This window comes from Thermobia domestica, chromosome 1 (genome assembly GCF_964235325.1).
Source record: "Thermobia domestica chromosome 1, izTheDome1.hap1.1, whole genome shotgun sequence".
NCBI lineage: Eukaryota > Metazoa > Arthropoda > Insecta > Zygentoma > Lepismatidae > Thermobia > Thermobia domestica.
Genome location: NC_137454.1, coordinates 92833663 through 92852880, shown reverse-complemented (window position 1 = coordinate 92852880; position 19218 = coordinate 92833663). Strand labels below are relative to the sequence as shown.

The 19218-nt window shown below is 36.2% G+C and overlaps 1 protein-coding gene across 1 annotated transcript in view; it reads right to left on the bottom strand.

Annotated features, from left to right (window-relative positions):
• Window positions 1-9471, bottom strand: part of LOC145687346 (D-lactate dehydrogenase, mitochondrial-like) — a 50105-nt gene extending 40634 nt beyond the window's left edge. The window contains exon 1 of the mRNA XM_081760804.1: window positions 9246-9471. Within this exon, the coding sequence (XP_081616930.1) occupies window positions 9246-9413 (168 nt within the window). The 5' untranslated portion in view covers window positions 9414-9471. The remainder of the gene's footprint in view (window positions 1-9245) is intronic.
• Window positions 9472-19218: the final 9747 nt, after the last annotated feature.

Sequence of the window (19218 nt, the reverse complement as noted above, 5' to 3'; positions counted from 1 at the left end):
AAAAAGTGGGGGGGCAACTGCCCCCTCTTGCCCCCCTAATCGCCGCCCATGCCTAAACAACTTACTATTTACTAATATTATAAATGAAAGAGTTTGTTAGCTTTTTGTTTCCTGTTAGACAAACTTCATGTCAATTGAAGTGAGCTATAATCGAGACGAAATAGTGTGTTCGTTATTACTACATTGATATTTCGATATTGTCGAGCTATGCACTTTGCAGAAAGAATTCACCCCCATGAATAAACTATCCATTCAAGATTTTCCCAGAAAAATGACATATCACAGTATAGGATTGCTAACCAAATATTGATATATGAAAAATAAACAAAATCGCTACAGCCATTTTAGAGAAAAACTTTTTTTTTTAATTTTCCCTTCAGCAAACTTCCGTTTTCGGAAGTAGAAACACAATTCCAATCTCCCTAATCTCCTATTGTTTTTTGTAAGAATTACATGATACACACTGTTCCACACAGAATGACCTCATTCTTTATTGTTGTTTTGAGGCAAAAAAAAAAAAAAAAAATCTTCAAAGTCCAACTTCGGCTATCTACGGAAAACAGTAAACCAAAGATGCTGGTTCGAACCTCCAAGAAAACTTTAGCAATCGGGAAATTTTTTGCAGATGTGTTATTTCTTCTTCTAAATATACCTAATAATAAGACATGTTGGAATAGTGTTCAGTGTAGAAAGAAGTAACACTGACTGAAATACTTATTGATACAATATTTCGAAACTATGTATCCACGTGCTCGTTTTGTCATTTTGATTTCCATACGTAAAAGAACTTTTACATATGTACAAGAACATTTGCAATGAAAGCAAATACAGAGAACATAGTAAAATAAAAGAAAGGAGAGAAAACAAGGTTTGCAATGAATATGAATGTCATTGTCTTGGAAACTCAGTTATATTTCGTTAAAAGGAGCTTCCCTCGAGTGGTCATGTTAGCTCAGTGGTAAACCGCGAGAGTTCAAGTCGTCATTTCACGCCATAAATCATTTCACGCCATAAATCATTTCACGCCATATAAAATCATTTCACGCCATAAATAATTATTATGTTTAACATCTGAGGTATAGTTGGAGTTGACAGAACGTCGGTATATTACATGTGAACGTTAAATACAAATTAAGTAAAACTTGTAATAGCAATACATCAGTGTGAGTTGTGGATTTGTCTGCAGATATTTGTCATACCGAAATTATTTTTCAATATTCTGTTTACATCATGTAATTTACTTTCGTAAATATAGAATTATAATAGTTAAATATGATACTTTGTGTGTAGTGTTTAATTCGAAGATGACGAAATAAAGTAAAGAGAGAAATATTTCCATCTGAAGAATGAAATCAGAAAAAATCTCTTTACTTAACCTAGATTCGAACTCGTAATCTCTGAAACTGAACGTCAAAGCTCTACAGAGTGAGCTAATAATTGATATGACAGTGGATTTATTTATACCACAACCGGTTGATGAATATGTATTAACGAACTTGGCCGAGGTAATTGCTCCATTTAACTGTTGCAATAATAATAATAATAATAATAATAATAATAATAATAATAATAATAATAATAATAATGACATAATTTAAAATGTCTCGTTCATTAAAGGTTTTTCGTCCAAAGTAAGTCCCAATGTGAGATTTTAAATAAATATATATAATAAATGTAAGCGTGTTTTATGTTGTGTGCTGCTCAAACTACGTAACTCACTGCCGTAGCTCCATTAGGGTTGTATGGTATAGTAGCCTTCCATGGGGGACACAGGAATATGTAAAAATAATCGAAAATGAAGGATATTAATGTCATATCCATAGTTTTTGAGGTCACTGACATGAATTGTGATATTACCGATGTCGTTCACGTAAAAAGTTGACCTTATCGGCATGGAGGTTTAAAAGGAAGGGTGAAAATTTAAAATTCTAAACTGAAAAATATTTGTGTCTCTTCAATACTTTTCGGGCTTGTTGAAATCAATAATGACATTCCCGATACCATGAAAGTCCAAGGCGTTTCTCTTCGTTAGCGGCAAGTTTATTCATTTGCCCCTGGCTGGAAATGCGTTCGTACTACATTTTGATTCAAATACATATCCTAATGGGAAAAAGAAGCTCAAATATATCTTTGAAATATAAACCTATTTTTCCCGCGCAACTCCGGACACTACAGCTCGTAAATGAATAATTTAAGAAACTTTGAGTATATTTAGTCAAAATAGAAATATGTGTTTTTGAATGTTGTACTGTACATGAATTGTTAAGGAGAACTGTGTAAAACAATATTTTGTTAAACTAGTGGATCAAAAAGACGAATTTTCTTAAATTAGTTTCACTAATTTACGATCAATTTAACTCTCCAAAATTACAAAGTAGTTAGCAAGGGATAATAATGACCATAAAAACTAACATTATTTAAGTATTATGTTTCTTCAATAGATTGTCTAAGTAGCTTTAAAATGAGTACATATTAATAAAATAATATTTTTAGTAGATCCCAGAGTTTTTGCTAGTGTTTAAATTCTAGGTCTTTTCTACACGGCTAATTAAGCATAATTGTCGTCCATTTTTCGTTGTTTCTTAGTTCTACATATTTTTGACTTGGAAAAGATACGTTCTTTGCATAGGCAAAAATTTATTAATCCATAGTTTAACATTTTGCCACTGGAATGCGTAAACGTTTTGATCACTCTCATTAAATGCATTGTATCTAAATTACTACAGTGATTACTACTGAAAAATATCGTTTGATGAAGATAATCGTTTTCGCATCTGAACGTCTCATTGAGGCCCTGAATCGAATGCAGAAAAATGTTTGTCGCTATATCTTACCATTTTTGTTCTATGGCTATAAATATTGAAACCCGAAATGATTATTTTTAACCACTTCTGATTCGAATTGAGTTCTTTTTGTGTTGTTTTTTTGGGGGAGGAGGGACGAATCCTTTGAGTTTCTGAATCCGTACGGGATTAACTATGTATGCGCCAAGTAAAGATAAACAAACTGACAGCCGTTAAGACTTCCGACATTTATACATAGCATAATTAGCAAGTCAAGAAAATCAGGGCGTAAATTTTGTATGTGAATTTACAAAATGAAATGAGATGAGAACATCTTTTCGAAAATCGAGACGAGAAAAATATTTTCGAGTATTCAGTGTTCAGAAGAAATGTTCATGCTTGTTGTGTTACATTGTTCTAGTTTCACGGCAAATATGTATACTGTATCAAAGTTACGGGAAAGTAAAAGAAAAATATGTTATAAAAAGATTTTTTAAAAATTTGACAAAAAATAAAGAAAAAGGAAAAATTGTCATTAAACATCAGATCCCTTTCTTTATAATTTGGAAAAGACATAAGGCAATGTCGTACAAGCATTGACGCATGGGTTTTGGCAGCAGGAGGGTTATCCGTTGGCGTTATTTGAGTGCTATTTTGTGTTTTTTGGAGGGGAAAGCTACTAAGCCCTTGAGTTTCTGAATCCCTACGCAATTAACTGCGTATGCGCCAATAGACAAAAATTGTGGTTGTCTAATAACATACAGCATGTATTGACTAAACAGCTAACATGCCAGTTTTGTTCACCATTGTCAGAATGGTAATTTTCCAAAAAAAAAAAAAAAGAAAGAAAAAAAAGAAAGAAAAAAGAAAGAAAAAAGAAAAGAAAGAAAAAAGAAAAAAGGAAACAGTATGACTGAATAACTAATATGCTAGTTTTGTTCACTATTGTCAGAATGGTAATTTTGCAAAAAAAGAAGAAGAAAAATAAAGAAAAAGAAAACAGTATAACTGAACAACTAATATGGCAGCTTTGTTCACTATTGTCAGAATGGTAATTTTACAAAAAAAAAAAAAAAAAAAACGGAATGACTAAACATCTAGTATGCCAGTTTTGTTCACCATTGTCAGAATGATAAATTTGGAATGACTAAACAGCTCTTACGCCAGTTGTGTTCTCTATTCTTAGAGTGATAATTTTGCAAAAAAATATTTAGAATGACTAAACAGCTAATATGCCAATTTTGTTCACTGTTATCAGAATGATAATTTTGCAAGAAAATACTTGGAACAGGTAATATGCCGGTTTTGTTCACTATTGTCAGAATGGTAATTTTGCAGTTGGAACAGCCAATATGCCAGTTTTATTCACTATTGCCAGAATGATAATTTTGCACTTGGAACAGTTAATATGCCAATTTTGTTCACCATTGTCAGAATGGTAATTTTGCACTTGGAACAGCCAATATGCCAGTTTTGTTCACCATTGCCAGAATGATAATTTTGCACTTGGAACAGCCAATATGCCAGTTTTGTTCACATTTGTCAGAATGGTAATTTTGCACTTGGAACAGCTAATATGCCAATTTTGTTTACCATTATCAGAATGGTAATTTTGCACTTGGAATAGCTGATATACCAATTTTGTTCACCATTGTCAGTATGGTAATTTTGCAAGAAAATACTTGGAACAGGTAATATGCCAATTTTGTTCATTATTATCAGTATGGTAATTTTGCAAGAAAACATTTGGAATGACTAAACAGCTAATTGCCAGTGTGGTATTTTGACATGATAATCATTAAATAGCGTGCATGATTAAAGAACTATTTTGTTAACCCATTTAAGGAGAACTCGGACACAAGTCCGTAACTCTGGTTTTCGGTGCGTAACCACACAACTTGAATCTGTTACGTCCATAAAACATTTTACTTTTAGCACTGTCCACTACGTTGTTGATGTCTACACAATCTAAATCATTATTAGATTGTTGCTCACTCCCAGTATCATGTTCCGAATTAAATTCTGGAATTTGTGTTCTCCATCTTTAGTTCATCTCCATCACTTATTTCCTCTAAAACGGAAGCTATAAAGTTCTAACTCATGCTGGTCAACATTTAACTGTTCTTTAGAAGTGGAAGCCATTGTAACACACATATACCACAATAGAAACAAAAAGCTACTTCTAAAGAAACTACTGCTCTAATGTGTTTTATTAAAAAAAGGTGAACGGCAACTATGATATGGGGTCATTTCTGGAACCCGCACAAAGTTTTTTTTTTTTTTTTTTTTTTTAAATCACGTACCGATACCGACTCCATTGCGCGACTACTCTCTTCACACGTTGGCCTTGAACTGATTTGAAGGTACGGAGACTAACAATGTTTCTAACCAAACTACAATTTACATATATTACCTTGAATATTTGATAGTGCTTAAAATGACACCAGAACACGGTTTGAGGTTAAATTGAAAACTACCAAGGGCGCCGATCCTGAAGGGGAGGGCAAAGTTTATGTGGGCCCCTCATTGTATTTATGAATATATAATATTTGCATATTTTGAATGCAATTTGTCTTAAAATTCTCATATATATGTCTTCTGTATCTGAAAGCGCCCCCCCCCCTTAAATTTACAGAGAAATTGGCGGTCTTGGAAACTACCTATTTCCAATAACTTTCATCTCTGTCCATTTTTTCATATCTTTGCACATAACGAAATTGGCCTATGGCCTCAAACTTTTGATACATCCTTGATATTTCACAGTTTCAAGATAAGTAACAGCTCAACTAAAACGCAAAGCGTCTGCAATGTCCGTTAACCTGCCATACGTAACTTCTCTACTGGTTGCCTAGTACCGTAGTTTCGGCCTCCAACAATCTTATCTATTAAAACGTTACAATTAAAATAAAAACGCCTCAGGTCCAACCTCTAACTTGTAATTACAAACCATTGATTTACGGTTATTTGTGATTTTACGTTTAACAAAGACAAATATTTTAAAATGTGTGTACTTTAAATTAATTATTTAAATAGATCTTTTCATAAAGTTTATTTCTTAAAATTATTGTTCAAAGCCTTTGTATTTTAATAAGCCTTCCCAAAATCAATGCAAATCAATTGTGCAGCCATTTTTGGAGTTCATTTAAATTATATCTTTGTGGGCGTTTATATGTTTGTGGCCAATTCTTTCGACAATGAGATCTCGGAAACTACAAGTTCTAGAAAGATGACGTTTCACTTATCGATTGCAAATTTTGCGTAGATTATCCAGTTCTAATTGAATGTTTAAAAAAAAAAAAAAAAGAACATGGTCATTATTCCTTCATTGCATTTTTACGGGTACACTGGAAGTGTTGAAATTAAAAAAAAAAAAAAAAACTAAAGCATCATATCTTACGCATTACACATTCCAACATCACATAGTTGTATATAGGGGTTGTAATGCCTCAGGCGTTTGTTTCATGGCCAAATAGTAATGAAAAAGGAAGGATAACCATTTCTTCAGTCTAAGTTGAATCTTTATTGTTTGGAGTGTTTTGCCCAATGAACACCATATATCACTGACATTATAATTAATTGTGTATGTAATGTATTTGCTTATTACGAACTGCCTGCAAGAAGAAAGAAAACAATGATCATACATGAATTAGAAACTTCAACCGGAAGTAGGCTCAATCTTGCAAACGGTGCGAGATATTGAAGAAATAATCGAGAAAATCTTTCTTTTATGGTACCCCTTGCAGATTTTTTTTTTTTTTTTTTTATCAAGACGTCCTTCACTTGTGTCTGTAAAGGGACATAGATGTTATAAGGAATGGCAAAGAGATTCATGCTCATATGTGAATGATGCGCTGGGTAGAGAGCGCAGGTTCAGCTAGTCTATATATTAAAATTCTAGGTTTATATGATTGTCTCCAATTCTTTCAACAATGAGATCTCGAAAATCACAAGTGCTAGAAACGTGCCGTTTTCACTGGTCGATTCCAAATTTTGTGTAAATTGTCCAGTTCTAATTCAATATTTAAAAAAGATTGCCGTTATTTCTTTACTACATTTTTAGTACACTGGAAGTGTTACATTTTTTAAAAAAGTAAACCATCATATCCTAGGAGTTATACATTCCAACACCATATAGTTGTATATGTGGGTTGTCTATCTCTCAGGCGTTTGTTTCATGGGCAAATGATATTCAAAAACGAAGTTATCATTTCTCCAGGCTAAGATGAATCTTTATTGTTTGGAGTCTTCTACCCAATGAACACCATATATCATTGATATTATAATTAATTGTGCATGTAATGTATTTGCTTATTACATACTGCATGCAAGAAAAAAAACACTGATTATACATGAATTAGGAACTCGAACTGAAAGTAGGCTCAATTTTGCAAACGGTGGGAGATATTCCCTTTATGGTACCCCTTGGCGATTTTTATGAAGACGTCTTTCACTTGTGACTATAAAGGGACATGTACAGATGTTGTGAGGAATGGCAAGATTCATGCTCATATGTGAATGATGCGCTGTTTAGAGAGCCCAGGATCAGCTAGTGTTAATCTTATTGGATCTAAACGTCCCATAAAATGTTGAATAGAACAATGATGACACGGTTTTTGAAAATTTGAATGAGAACTAGACAATCTACATAAAATTTGGAATCGACCAGTAAAAACGGCACAACTATAGCATTTATGGTTTTCGAGATCTCATTGACGAAAGAATTGGAGACAAACATATAAACTTTTCTTTGGAAACAAACATACAAACCTAGCATTTTAATATATAGATTTTTTGCAGTGAAATATAGCTAATGTACTACATTTGACACACGTACATGACATACGTAATTTAAGATTTTGGTATTGATCCTTCTGAATTGGAAGGAAGTATAATTATTACTCTAATAACTTAAAATCTATGAAGATCTCTAATTTTGTGTATACTTCGTTCAATATGTAGGTTATTAATGATTTTTTACTCGTATTTCTAATTTAATTTTCATTTGGTATCGAGTATTATTAGGACTGCTTGTCTAAGCATTTATACCTTTGTGTAAAATTTCGGTTCAGATGACACCTATAATGTGCTTGTACTTATTTCACTGCTAATGTTTAATAATCGGATGATGTCAGTACGTTGTATGTCCCAAGTGCGTTACTTAAGGCTAGTTATTAATGACTTATGAATGCGTTGGCCTATAACATGTAAGTGGCCATTCGTTTAATTTGATCTATACTCTTCTAGGGTGCACTATTTATCTTAAGTACTGTTCACAGCTTACTTAACCATGAAAATAAATTGTAGCTTTTGCATAAGTTCTTAGTAGATTATTGAACACGCAAGCGTATATCTTTTGGTTGCTACACTACTTCTTACTCGTTTGAGGGAAACCTTATAGTACTTGTCAGTATGATAGCAGGCCGTTAGCCAGCCCAAAAATGTAGGGGGAGGGACCGGCTGAATTTAGAGGGGTCCGATCCAACCATATTATAGTTTATCACCATGTTATAGTTCATTTGCAAGCCTACCGTAAAAAGTTTAGGGGTCCAGCAAAAATTTAGGTAGGGGCCGGCCCCCCTTGACCCTCCTGGATACGGGCCTGTATGGTACTGGAGCACCAGGGAAGACGAGTCGAGCGTCTACCTGAGTAAAGATGCGCACGAGACGAGTCGAGACAGGATTTTCCTGACAAAATTCGAGTCGAGACACCGCTCTTCCAATAGAGAAATATACATTTTTCGAGTCGAGACATCACTTTTACAGCACATTTTCGAGACGAGACAGCCACAAATCTTGTCTCGTGCGCATCCCTATACCTGAAGAATGGTATTTTTCGCTGCTACGTTGTTAATACTAAAGAGAAGAATTAGTTTAGAAAAATGTAGCTGGTTTATAGATGTTAGCTCTATTGTGATTTAGAAAAGAAATGGATTACTATTACTAACAAGTGTTAATTGATACATACTACTCATGTTTGTCTTAACAGCTCCCTGTATCGAATTATTTTCGCGCGTTCTCAATCTTTGGAAGCTGTTCCTCCTCTTATATTATTTTTGTGTGCATTTGTGTTACCAATTACTCTTGGTGAGTAAATTTAAATATATAGAGAGACAAAACCAGGTTTTTGCATACCCTTGGAAAAAAATATTGATCACTAAATTACGAGCTTTTTCCATTGAAATAAATACTTTTACAAACATATTTAGCATTTAAAATCATATTCAAGCTATTTCACCCACATGCTGTAGATCTTGAGCAAGAAGTAAAAACATTTTGGAACCCGGTTTTGTCCGAGTAGTACGTTAAGTAACGTTAATTTGTCTGTAATATATTGCTTAAAGAGAGTTGAAGCCCTGAAATTCCCTTGCGTACGCCACTGATACAGATTAACAATTTACGTAGACTATAAAGATAAAAATTAATAGAGATTACTGAATAAAAGTAAATTCATAATGTACTAACCTGTTGGTGTAAGCTTACTGAAGTAAAAATACATCTGTGTTGATTTTTTAGCGTAGACTTCAAATGTTTGCGAATAGGATTACAGACATATTGTTCATATAGTAATCCATATTGTGAGATTCGATACAGTGTTAATGACAAACGTGTGGAACACATTTCCTTCAACATCTTATGTTAATTGTTGTGACACTTGTAAACAAAACTTAGAAAATAAAGGAAACTAAAAGGCTGTTATCTGCTATGAAGAAAGAATCAAAGGTTAGGAAATTTCACGTGCTGTAAAATGATAAGTGTTATCTACTAACGTCACCCAAACATGTTCTTAAGCATTAGATAATAAAGGTAATTAACGTATAAATAATGGGCTTCTCAAATAAAGTGTATTTACTCTTTAAAGTAGAATAGCTGATATATTATTATGATTATTACAACATTACAAAAGAAACAGTTGCAACACAATTTTTTCGTGCTCAAAGTGGTCAAACGGCAAACCACCAGCATTCAAACACTTTTGAGCATAATGCTCTCATTTCTGGACACCTTCCAGGGTAGCCACAAGCCATTTTAATTTCATGGTGAAGTTCAACTAGTGACGGAGGCTTCTTACTGTACATTACGTTGTTGACGGTCTCCCCACAACTAATAAGCTAGGCGGATTAAGTGAGGGGAACGCAAGGAGCGATTGGGCCCTCTCGTCCTATCCAACGTCCTGGTACAGTATTATCCAGGTAGGCGCGCACATCTTTATCAAATTGCTGCGGGATATCATTTTGTTGAATAAGAAATCAATCGTCACAAAAAAAAAAAAAAAATCCTAATGGATGGTAAAATTAATGTGTCCAGCTTCTCCAAATAAGCCTGTGTAACAAGATGATCGAAGTTGGGCGAAAGCAACAGATGGTAGAGCTAATGAGTAGCATTTAATAAACGATTAGTTTGGGAAGGACCGCGGTGACTCCATGGTAGAGCGTTCACCTCTGATGCATGGGGTCCCTGGCTCGATCCCAGCTCGTGCCAAGTGAACTTTGTGGTGAACAAACACCGTGTGTGTGGGTTTTTCGGGGTTCTCCCGTTTCCTTCCACTTTCTTCATTCCACTATTTTATTCATTTCTCATCATCACCGTCTCCTTTAGCTTAACCGGCATAAGTGTGGGACGTAAAACTCAAAATATTTCATTTTTTACTATTAGATTGGGAGTGTCCACCACTAGCAATAAAGCTAGACATAATAACGTACAAATCAACCACAATTTAGAGACCTAAATAGCACCAATAGCTATTAGGATACACAAGTAAATCTGAAAATTTCAATAATAAAATAAGTTAACAGTTATAGTGCGTCCAGTAAGAGAACGTCTCTGACAGCTCGCAGTGACATTGCCACTACTCGCGTGTCAAGTTTTTTTCGGTGCAACTGTAGTGGCAATTTAATTAATGGTATAAGACAGAGTGATCGTGGTTGGTAACACTGGTATCAAAGTAGGGGCTGCAATGTCCCACCGTATGTGGTAAGAAACGTCAGAGACCATCTCTTGTTGGCCGTGCTATAGTAAGGTAAAAAGGAATAGGTAATTGCAACTTGAATAATTGTCTTTATCTTACTTGCTTATCCATTGTAGACACTCTCAAAGTACAAGCCCGCACACGAAATAAAGTCCGATGAATAAAAGCATTGCTACCGTCTCACGAGGTCTCTCTATCCAAGTCTAATCGTAACCATCCCGTCTAACAAGGAACCCTAGGTATCTATCAGAGCCCGATTTTCATGAAACTTTGTATATAAATAGAGTACCCCGGGAAACACGCACAGCCAAAATTGTAGCTGCAGAGTCCAAGACGTTGGAACACTAGGGCTCGAGAAAGATCAAATATGGAAAGTCAGTACATTAAGGACATGGTGAGAAAATGCAAGTTTTTCTTTAAAACTCTTTTATGAGATACACTTTGCTCATCTTGTACCTAAATCACTCTGCCAGAAGCACAGAAATAATATAATCCCACAACAAACTTCACCAACTGTTTTTTGTGTATATTTATGTTCAAATTGATGCATCGCATGACCCTCTTCTCATTTATACCAATCGCACCAGTTTCAACATGGCCTCCTTCAAGATGGCAGATATTCTTTTCATCACTTTTAACAGATCATATCTACCATCTCGCATCCATGTATGCTCATTTCGTGTGGTTACAATGACGAGTTTTAAAGAAAAACTTGCATTTTCTCACGATGTCCTTAATGTACTGACGTTCCACATTTGATCTTTCTCGAGCCCTAGTGTTCCAACGTCTTGGACTCTGCACCTACAATTTTGGCTGTGCGTGTTTATCGAGGTTCTCTATTTATATACAAAGTTTTATAAAAATCGGGCTCGGATAGATACCTAGGGTTCTTTGTAAGACAAATCAATTTTATTCGGCTTGAGTTGTGACGTAGGAAGATGGAGCACGACAGAATGATGTCTGGTTCATGCTGGTAAACCATGATAGATTTCCAAATTCGGCGTCAGCTTTACCAGAGGTGCCCTAAGTGGCATTTTGTCCAACTCAAAACATGAAGTTACAGTTCTTGGTATGTGGCAGGATACGACCACATACTATCTTACACAGTAAAAAATGAGGTGTTGAAACAACACAAAATGACTACCACTTTAGCGTGTTACTTGTGTGTTAATCCAGCAGCACGCTTTTTTTTAAGTGCTAGTCGTAGTGACTAGCTACCTGTAAGAGGGTTACGCCCTCGTTGAGGTGCGTGGTGCGAAGGAAGAAAGGAGAGATATGGGAAAGAGATTGGTGAGCTAAGAGATTTTATTTTAGTTTATCGCATTATCATATCGATTTCATAATCTTGTAATGGGTCGGACTTAAGGAACTTCGTTCCTTAACATGAGGTGTGGAAGGAAAGGAGAAGAAACATATCTATATTTATACATAGTGAAAACACATTACATAAAACATATTATATACATGCACAGTAAACAATGTAACATATTAATATAATAATACTCTCTAATAATAATAATAATAATAATAATAATAAGAAGAAGAAGAAGAAGAAGAAGAAGAAGAAAAAAAGAAGAAGATGATGAAGAAGAAAAAGAAAAAGAAGAAGAAGAATGATAATAATATTACTTAATAATCGCGAAAATAACGAAATAACAAATGATGTTTGAACATGTAGAAAACGGGAGCCACTATGATCAGAGAGTTAAGGCATGGGAATTGTTAAAATGTAACATGAAAATGGAGATGAGGTATGAAGCGAGGTGCATTACACAGGACAACACATAGGTTCTGTTAGTGAGACAAATGAAGTCATCTTCTGCCTAGGGGCAGCTATAGGCGATAATCAGAGACGAAGGGAGCCCAAGTTAGACACAAAGGGAATTACTGTGCAGGAAAAGATGGATGAATGAAAGGAAGATGTTCATGAAGAATGTAATCTCCAATGACTAATAATAAGGGATCTCCGGGCGGTAAAGTATAATGGTATAGGGTGAACAGTAGCGATAATGGAGGATGAAGATGTCGGTGTGGCGTAGGGTGGAGTGCGAGATGATGCATTGCGTCTTGAAGTAAAGGATGCTGAGTGTGTAGGCGTTTACTGATATAGGTAAGGCGAAGTTTCTCGATGTTATATTGTAAAGTTGGGAATGAAATAAGGCGGTATAAATCCTGAGTTGGGCTTGGTAATCGGATGCGGAAGGCGATGCGAAAAGCGTGGCGTTCAAGGATTAGTAGCTTATTATAGAATTTAGGTGAAGCGGCTACCCAGGCGGTAAAGCCATATGTTAATACTGGGCGTAGGAACACTTTATAAGTATTTAGAATGATGTTCGGTCGAAGGCCCCAGGTAGTACCTGTCAAGCGCTTTAACAAATTCAGCCTATTGTATGCTTTAAGGGTGACATGTTCCAGGTGTTTAGTCCAAGTTAGATGTCTGTCGTATGTTATACCTAGATAGGTAACTGTGTGATGGAGTTGGATAGGAACGTGATCAACGTGTAGAGTGAGCAGTCGTTGATTTCGATGAACTCTAGAGTAGCGTCCACGTGGTAAAAACACTATGGCTTGGGTTTTGGCCGCATTAATTGTAAGTCTACATTTAGTACACCAGGATGTAAAGCGATTTATTGCGGTTTGAAGAAGAAGGTTGATCTGTTGAATGGTTGTAGCAAGAGTGAGGAATGCCGTATCGTCGGCGTACTGAAATAAATGAGTATGTTCGGGCAGTCGAGGCATATCTGAGACATAAAGAAGGTACAATAAGGGTGACAAAGCTGAACCCTGTGGTACACCGGAAAGAAGAAAAATGGGATGAGATAAACAGTCATGAATTGAAATGTATGCCAGTCGATTAGTAATGAAATTATAGATGAGTCGAATGTATACTATGGGTAATCGAAGTTGTAGTAGCTTATAGATAAGTCCAGTATGCCACACTTTATCAAAAGCTTTTTCTAAATCAAAGAGGATTAACCCTTTGGGGATCTTATGGTACAATTTGTACCATACGGGGTGTTTCATGGTACATTGCGTTATAATTCTTCTATTTGAGGTTTTTCGTCCGTTTTTTTATTTGTTTGTTTGTTTGTTTTTCAAGTCCAGAGGCATTGTAGAAGACATTACGGATGGTTTCACACCTTCCTATGTCGAGACATAGGAGGTGATGACGTCATAAGTCTAAAATTTATATTTTCGTGTAATACTTTTTGGGGGGTTTATGTAAAGTATTTTTGGCGGGCTTATTTTTGCACGTAGAAGATTGAAATTTTGCACAAACATGCAGTCCACCGAGTAGTATTTACCAGTTTTCTTCAGATTTGTGCCTTAAAACAGGGGGGAACCAGAGGGTCAAAAAGTTGAAAAAAGGAATATTTTTACCCAAAAATCCCGTTTTTCCTCATTTTCCCGCCTGAGATGCATGATGGAGACAAGTGAATGGTACCGCCTGAAAGGCATTTCTATTCTCAAGAGAATGATGTGCGACACATGGCCCTAGGGTAATTAGGGAAGTGTCAGGGAATTTTTATCAAAATATACTTCTGTATAGGGGAATTTAAACATTTTCGGTACTATTTTTGTGCTGGCTTATTTTTGCACCTAGAAGATTGAAATTGTGCACAAACATTCAGTCCACCGAGTAGTATTTACCAGATTTTCTTTTCAGATTTCTGCGTTAAAACAGGGGGTACAGAGGGACTAAACGTTGAAAAAGGGAAATTTTTACCAAAAAATCCCTTTCACGGGATTTTCCCGCCTTAGATACATAATAGGGACAAGTGAATGGTACCGACTGAAAGGCAGTTCTATTCTGAAGAGAATGATGGGCGAAACGTGACCCTAGGGTAATTAGGGATGTCTCAGGAAATTTTTTACCTGAGATCATGGTGTTTTACGGTAATTTGGGGCATGGTGGAAATTCCTGATAAAATTTCTCCCACCCTTGGTATTCAAGATAGAAACTTGAAATTTTGCACACACATTCAGTATACCAAGTACTATTTATCAGATCTTTTTAGATGGCTACGTTCACACAGGGTTGCTTCAGGGGGCCCAAAGTGCGAGAAAAAAATTTCCCTCCGAAATTTTCCCTTTGACATCATTTTTCCCGCTCCTGGTATATGGTATGAGCATGCAAGTGATATCATTTGAAAGCCAGCTCCATTCTGAAGAGAATGAGGTATGAACCATGATCCTAGGATAAATAGTGACGATGCAGTAGCTGCTTGTCTGAAAGTCTAAAAAATAGTCCAAAAACACCGGATCTCTTAAGGGTTAAACAAGAAGGTTGGTTTGAATTGTAGTGTTCCGTGATAAGAGTTGTGAGTCGGAGAAGTTGATTGTTTATGGAGAAGGATGGTCTAAAGCCAGCTTGTGTGAAAGGAATGATATTGTGGTTGTTCAGATAAGCATGTAAGCGTTTGACTAGAATACGTTCAAAGATCTTACTAACAGTAAGTGTAGAGGTTAGTTGTATAGGTCGATATGACGTAATATCCTGAGGAGACTTGTTAGGCTTTGGAAACATTAACGTTTTGGATGTTTTCCAGGGCAAAGGATAGTATCCAGTGCGTAGGATAAAGGTATAGATAGTAGCTAGTAATACTAGTAATGGGATAGGATATTCTTTAATATGGCGGTAAGTGATAGTGTCGAAGCCGGTGGCTGTGTTGCGTTTATTTTGAGTGACTTGAGTTATGTCCTGTACGGTGATAGGGGCCAGGATAGGTGTATTTTGTGGTAAGACATGGTGAAGGTTCGGTTGAAGGAGTGGTGATGATAGGTTGAGAGTATCAGCAGCGTGTGGGGCGTGACCTAGCGCAGTTGGAGTGAAAATCTGTTGTAAGTGGTCAGCAAAGGCGTCAGCTTTGTCTTTGTCTGTCGAGAGAGCATTGTTGGCAGTTAAGACTGGATACGGAGTTTTGGAGAATTTGCCACATAACGCATTGAAGCGAGTCCAATATTTACTAGGGTGTGATACGTCGGAAAGAGAGTTACATGTTTTCACCCAACATCGTAGTTTATAGGCTTTGACATAATTTTTGACCGTGCGTTGGAGTTGCCTGTGGTGTCTCAGTGCATCTGGATTACGGGTGCGTAGAAATTCTTTATAAAACTGTCTTGAACGACGAATCAACGTAAGGTATTGGGGTGGTACGGTAGGATGGTATGGCTTAGCTGTGGTAGTGGGTGTATATATAATGTGCTGGCTTCTTGTATGGTAGTTGTAATAGTATCAATGGTGGCGTATAAGGTCTCTTCAGAGGTGGGCTCGGTGAGATGAATGGTGCATTGAGTAATGTGATTACGGTACTCTTCCCAGTTAGCTTTGTCGTACCTAAAGCTAGTACGAGGTGGTACAAGAGAATGTGAGTTACGGACTGCTAATGGTTTGTAAATGACTTTAATTGGAGCATGGTCACTGCCTAGAGTATCTAGAATTTCAACTGTACAATGTGAGATGATATTAGAAGATGCAATGACAATGTCCGGTGTTGTATTCGAAATTGGGCGAGTGGCTTTTGGCAGATTTAGTACGATACCTGTAGTGTTGGTCGTGATGAAATTGTGAAAGGTAGTTTTGTCTTGAAGTGTGCGACTGTGCATATTGAAGTCTGCCATGATAAGATATGTTTTGTAAGTATTTGATATATATTGTAGAAATTGATACGGAAGTGGATGACCTGGTCGTATATAGATAGTGGCAAGTGTAATGATCACGTTTTTAAAGTAAATTGTGGTAAGCAAATACTCCAGCAAAGGTGCCGTCAGATAGTGATGTTGACGGTATGGTAGGTTGGGAGAAAATCCAATGGCAACATTCCCGTTGGCACGAAGAGCCGGCGTGGGATTTTCGGCATGAAGCATGGTATAGCGCGGTATGCGACAACAACGAGACTGCGTTAAAAAGGTTTCATTTAGTAAGAAAGCCGTTACGTGTTCTTCAAGAAGAAGTTGTTCAAATAGAAGTTTGTTTTTCGGCAAAGAACGAATATTTAGAAACAGAAAAACCAAAGCCATGATGAGGTTATGAGTTTGATATATTTTGTGATTTATGAAAGTGAACGGTGTTGACAGAGTACGTAGCTGTGAAGGTGATATGAAACGTCGTTTTGCCTTTATGGATGATTTGTTGGAGTATGTGTGGTCGGATGAATGGATGTATGTTCTGTAGTGAAAGTGTTATGAAAGTGAGAAGTTGATCAAGGGCAGCAGCACGCACATCGTCTTCCGGGTATATCAGAAATAACTCATTACTACCTGAGAGAATTTGCATTGGTATTTATCGTTTAATATGAGCAAAGCTTTGCGAAATACATTTGGCACTTATGCCAAGTAACAAATAATGTTCTATGTTTTTTTGTAATCGGTCACAATAACATTGTAAACCTGAGAATCGACTGACAAGAGTTACATAGGCAACAGTTCTGCCACCTTCAGTTAATACGTGCTAAGACACAAGAATAACAAATAAAGAAAACAGATGGAAGTACTGCTCTCTGTGTAACTGTTGTCAGATGATTCACAGGTATACAACAATATTATTGTGACCGATTACAGAAAACATAGAATGTTTTTAGTTACTTGCCATGAATGCGAAATATATTTCTCAAAGCTTTGCTCGTACCAAACAATAAAAAACAATGCAAATACTCACATCCAGTAACAAGGTATTTCTGATATGCTCTAAGGCGATGTGTTTGGCGTTGAACACCAACTTACGTTGATAGTCCCCTATAGCACTTCATGACTCTTTATCATTTGCACCTGGATGATGCTGTAGTGAATCCCGAAATCTTTCACATCTACGAACCCCGTGAGCTTTCATCATTCATCTACCCATCATATGCACCGTAACTACCTATTAACATGGGATTCCTCTGTCTTCATCAGTTCTTGAATCGCCCGAGGAACAGAAGATAACTTGCATTCGTCAGTACTAACAAATCCATGGGATGTAGCGTTCAGAGCACTGCATCTCATATTCATCTACTTCTCTGCCTATTGCACCCTACACTATATTCATTCCAGCTTTACATTCGTCATAACTCAGCACAGCATGCTAATAAATGTATTTCTTTTTCCTACAATATTACTGTTGCACACTTGGTCTCCCATTACATTGTGCTTGTACGTCATTATATGTTATTTCGCACCCTTCAATCACCCCTCTATATGAATATGTAATTAATGAATTAAAAAAATAAATATATGTAACCTCTTAGACCAACCACATTAAAGTTCAATCCAACTTTTATATATCTGAAGCACTCACCCGAAGAAAGGGCCAAACCCTTTAACCGGGACGACGGACAAAAAAAATTTTGGTGTTGAATTCACACACAAGTAACACGCTAAAGTGGTAGTCATTTTGTGTTGTTTCAACACCTCATTTTTTACAGTGTAGAAGATGGAATTCGTTAGTCAACACTGTTACTTGGACAGCGGAAAACACATTTTCCCAAAGTCAATGTATCGGCTTCTTGATAGTGAAATACAGCAGAATTACTCTGGTGAATATACGTGCCACGTGAAATTGTCACAACTCAAGCAGAGAACAGATCAATACAGGATGAAGCAATATCGTTGTCAATAAAAGTAAAATTTACCATGACTCACGTAGGATGAAGAAAATCTAAAATTGCATTAAAGGGAACAAGAGACAGGATAATAACTGCTAGCCTGAGGTTTATTTCCAATAATTTGCAACGAAACAATTGTTTTTGATCATAAAAGCAAATTACAAGTTTTCATCCAGTACCGTGACTTGTGTGTAAACATTATTTTCCAGCTGCCTGTAATGATGGAGAAAGTCAGGGTTGCAAATAACAACAAAATCGCCATAGAACTGTCGTGAGTATTTAATCATCAACAGATATGTGGATGAGAAGAGAATCAGAAGACAGAAGATTTAGACAGATTCAGACAGAACTTAAACGGCACTGGGAGCGCCACACTTCATCTCAGCAACCGTGGAATCTATGGAGTTAACACTAAGATCGGTCATTTTCGATTGTTTTACACCCTTCCCACTCCCAGCCTTAAAGATTGTGAATTATGAGTGTACCGGGTTCGGTTGAAATTGCTTCATATATACTAGAAGCCTAAACACACACACACACACACACACACACACATATATATATATATATATATATATATATATATATATATATATATATATATATATATATATATATATATATATACATTTACATGTAGATATATACAGGAGTGGAAATGTTATTCCAGAAGTAAGGTAACGCCGCATTCACATTTTAGTGTGATTCTAATATTTTCTTTTTATTCTTTCTTGAACTTTTACTAAAGGAGACACTATCCCTATCCCTATCCCGTTGCGTCCCCTTCGTTTTCAACCGTGATACATACACACACACACACACATACATATATAGAGAGAGAGGAAGAAGAAGTGCGAGGACCAAGTCTTTTGGGGTCTCATTCTGT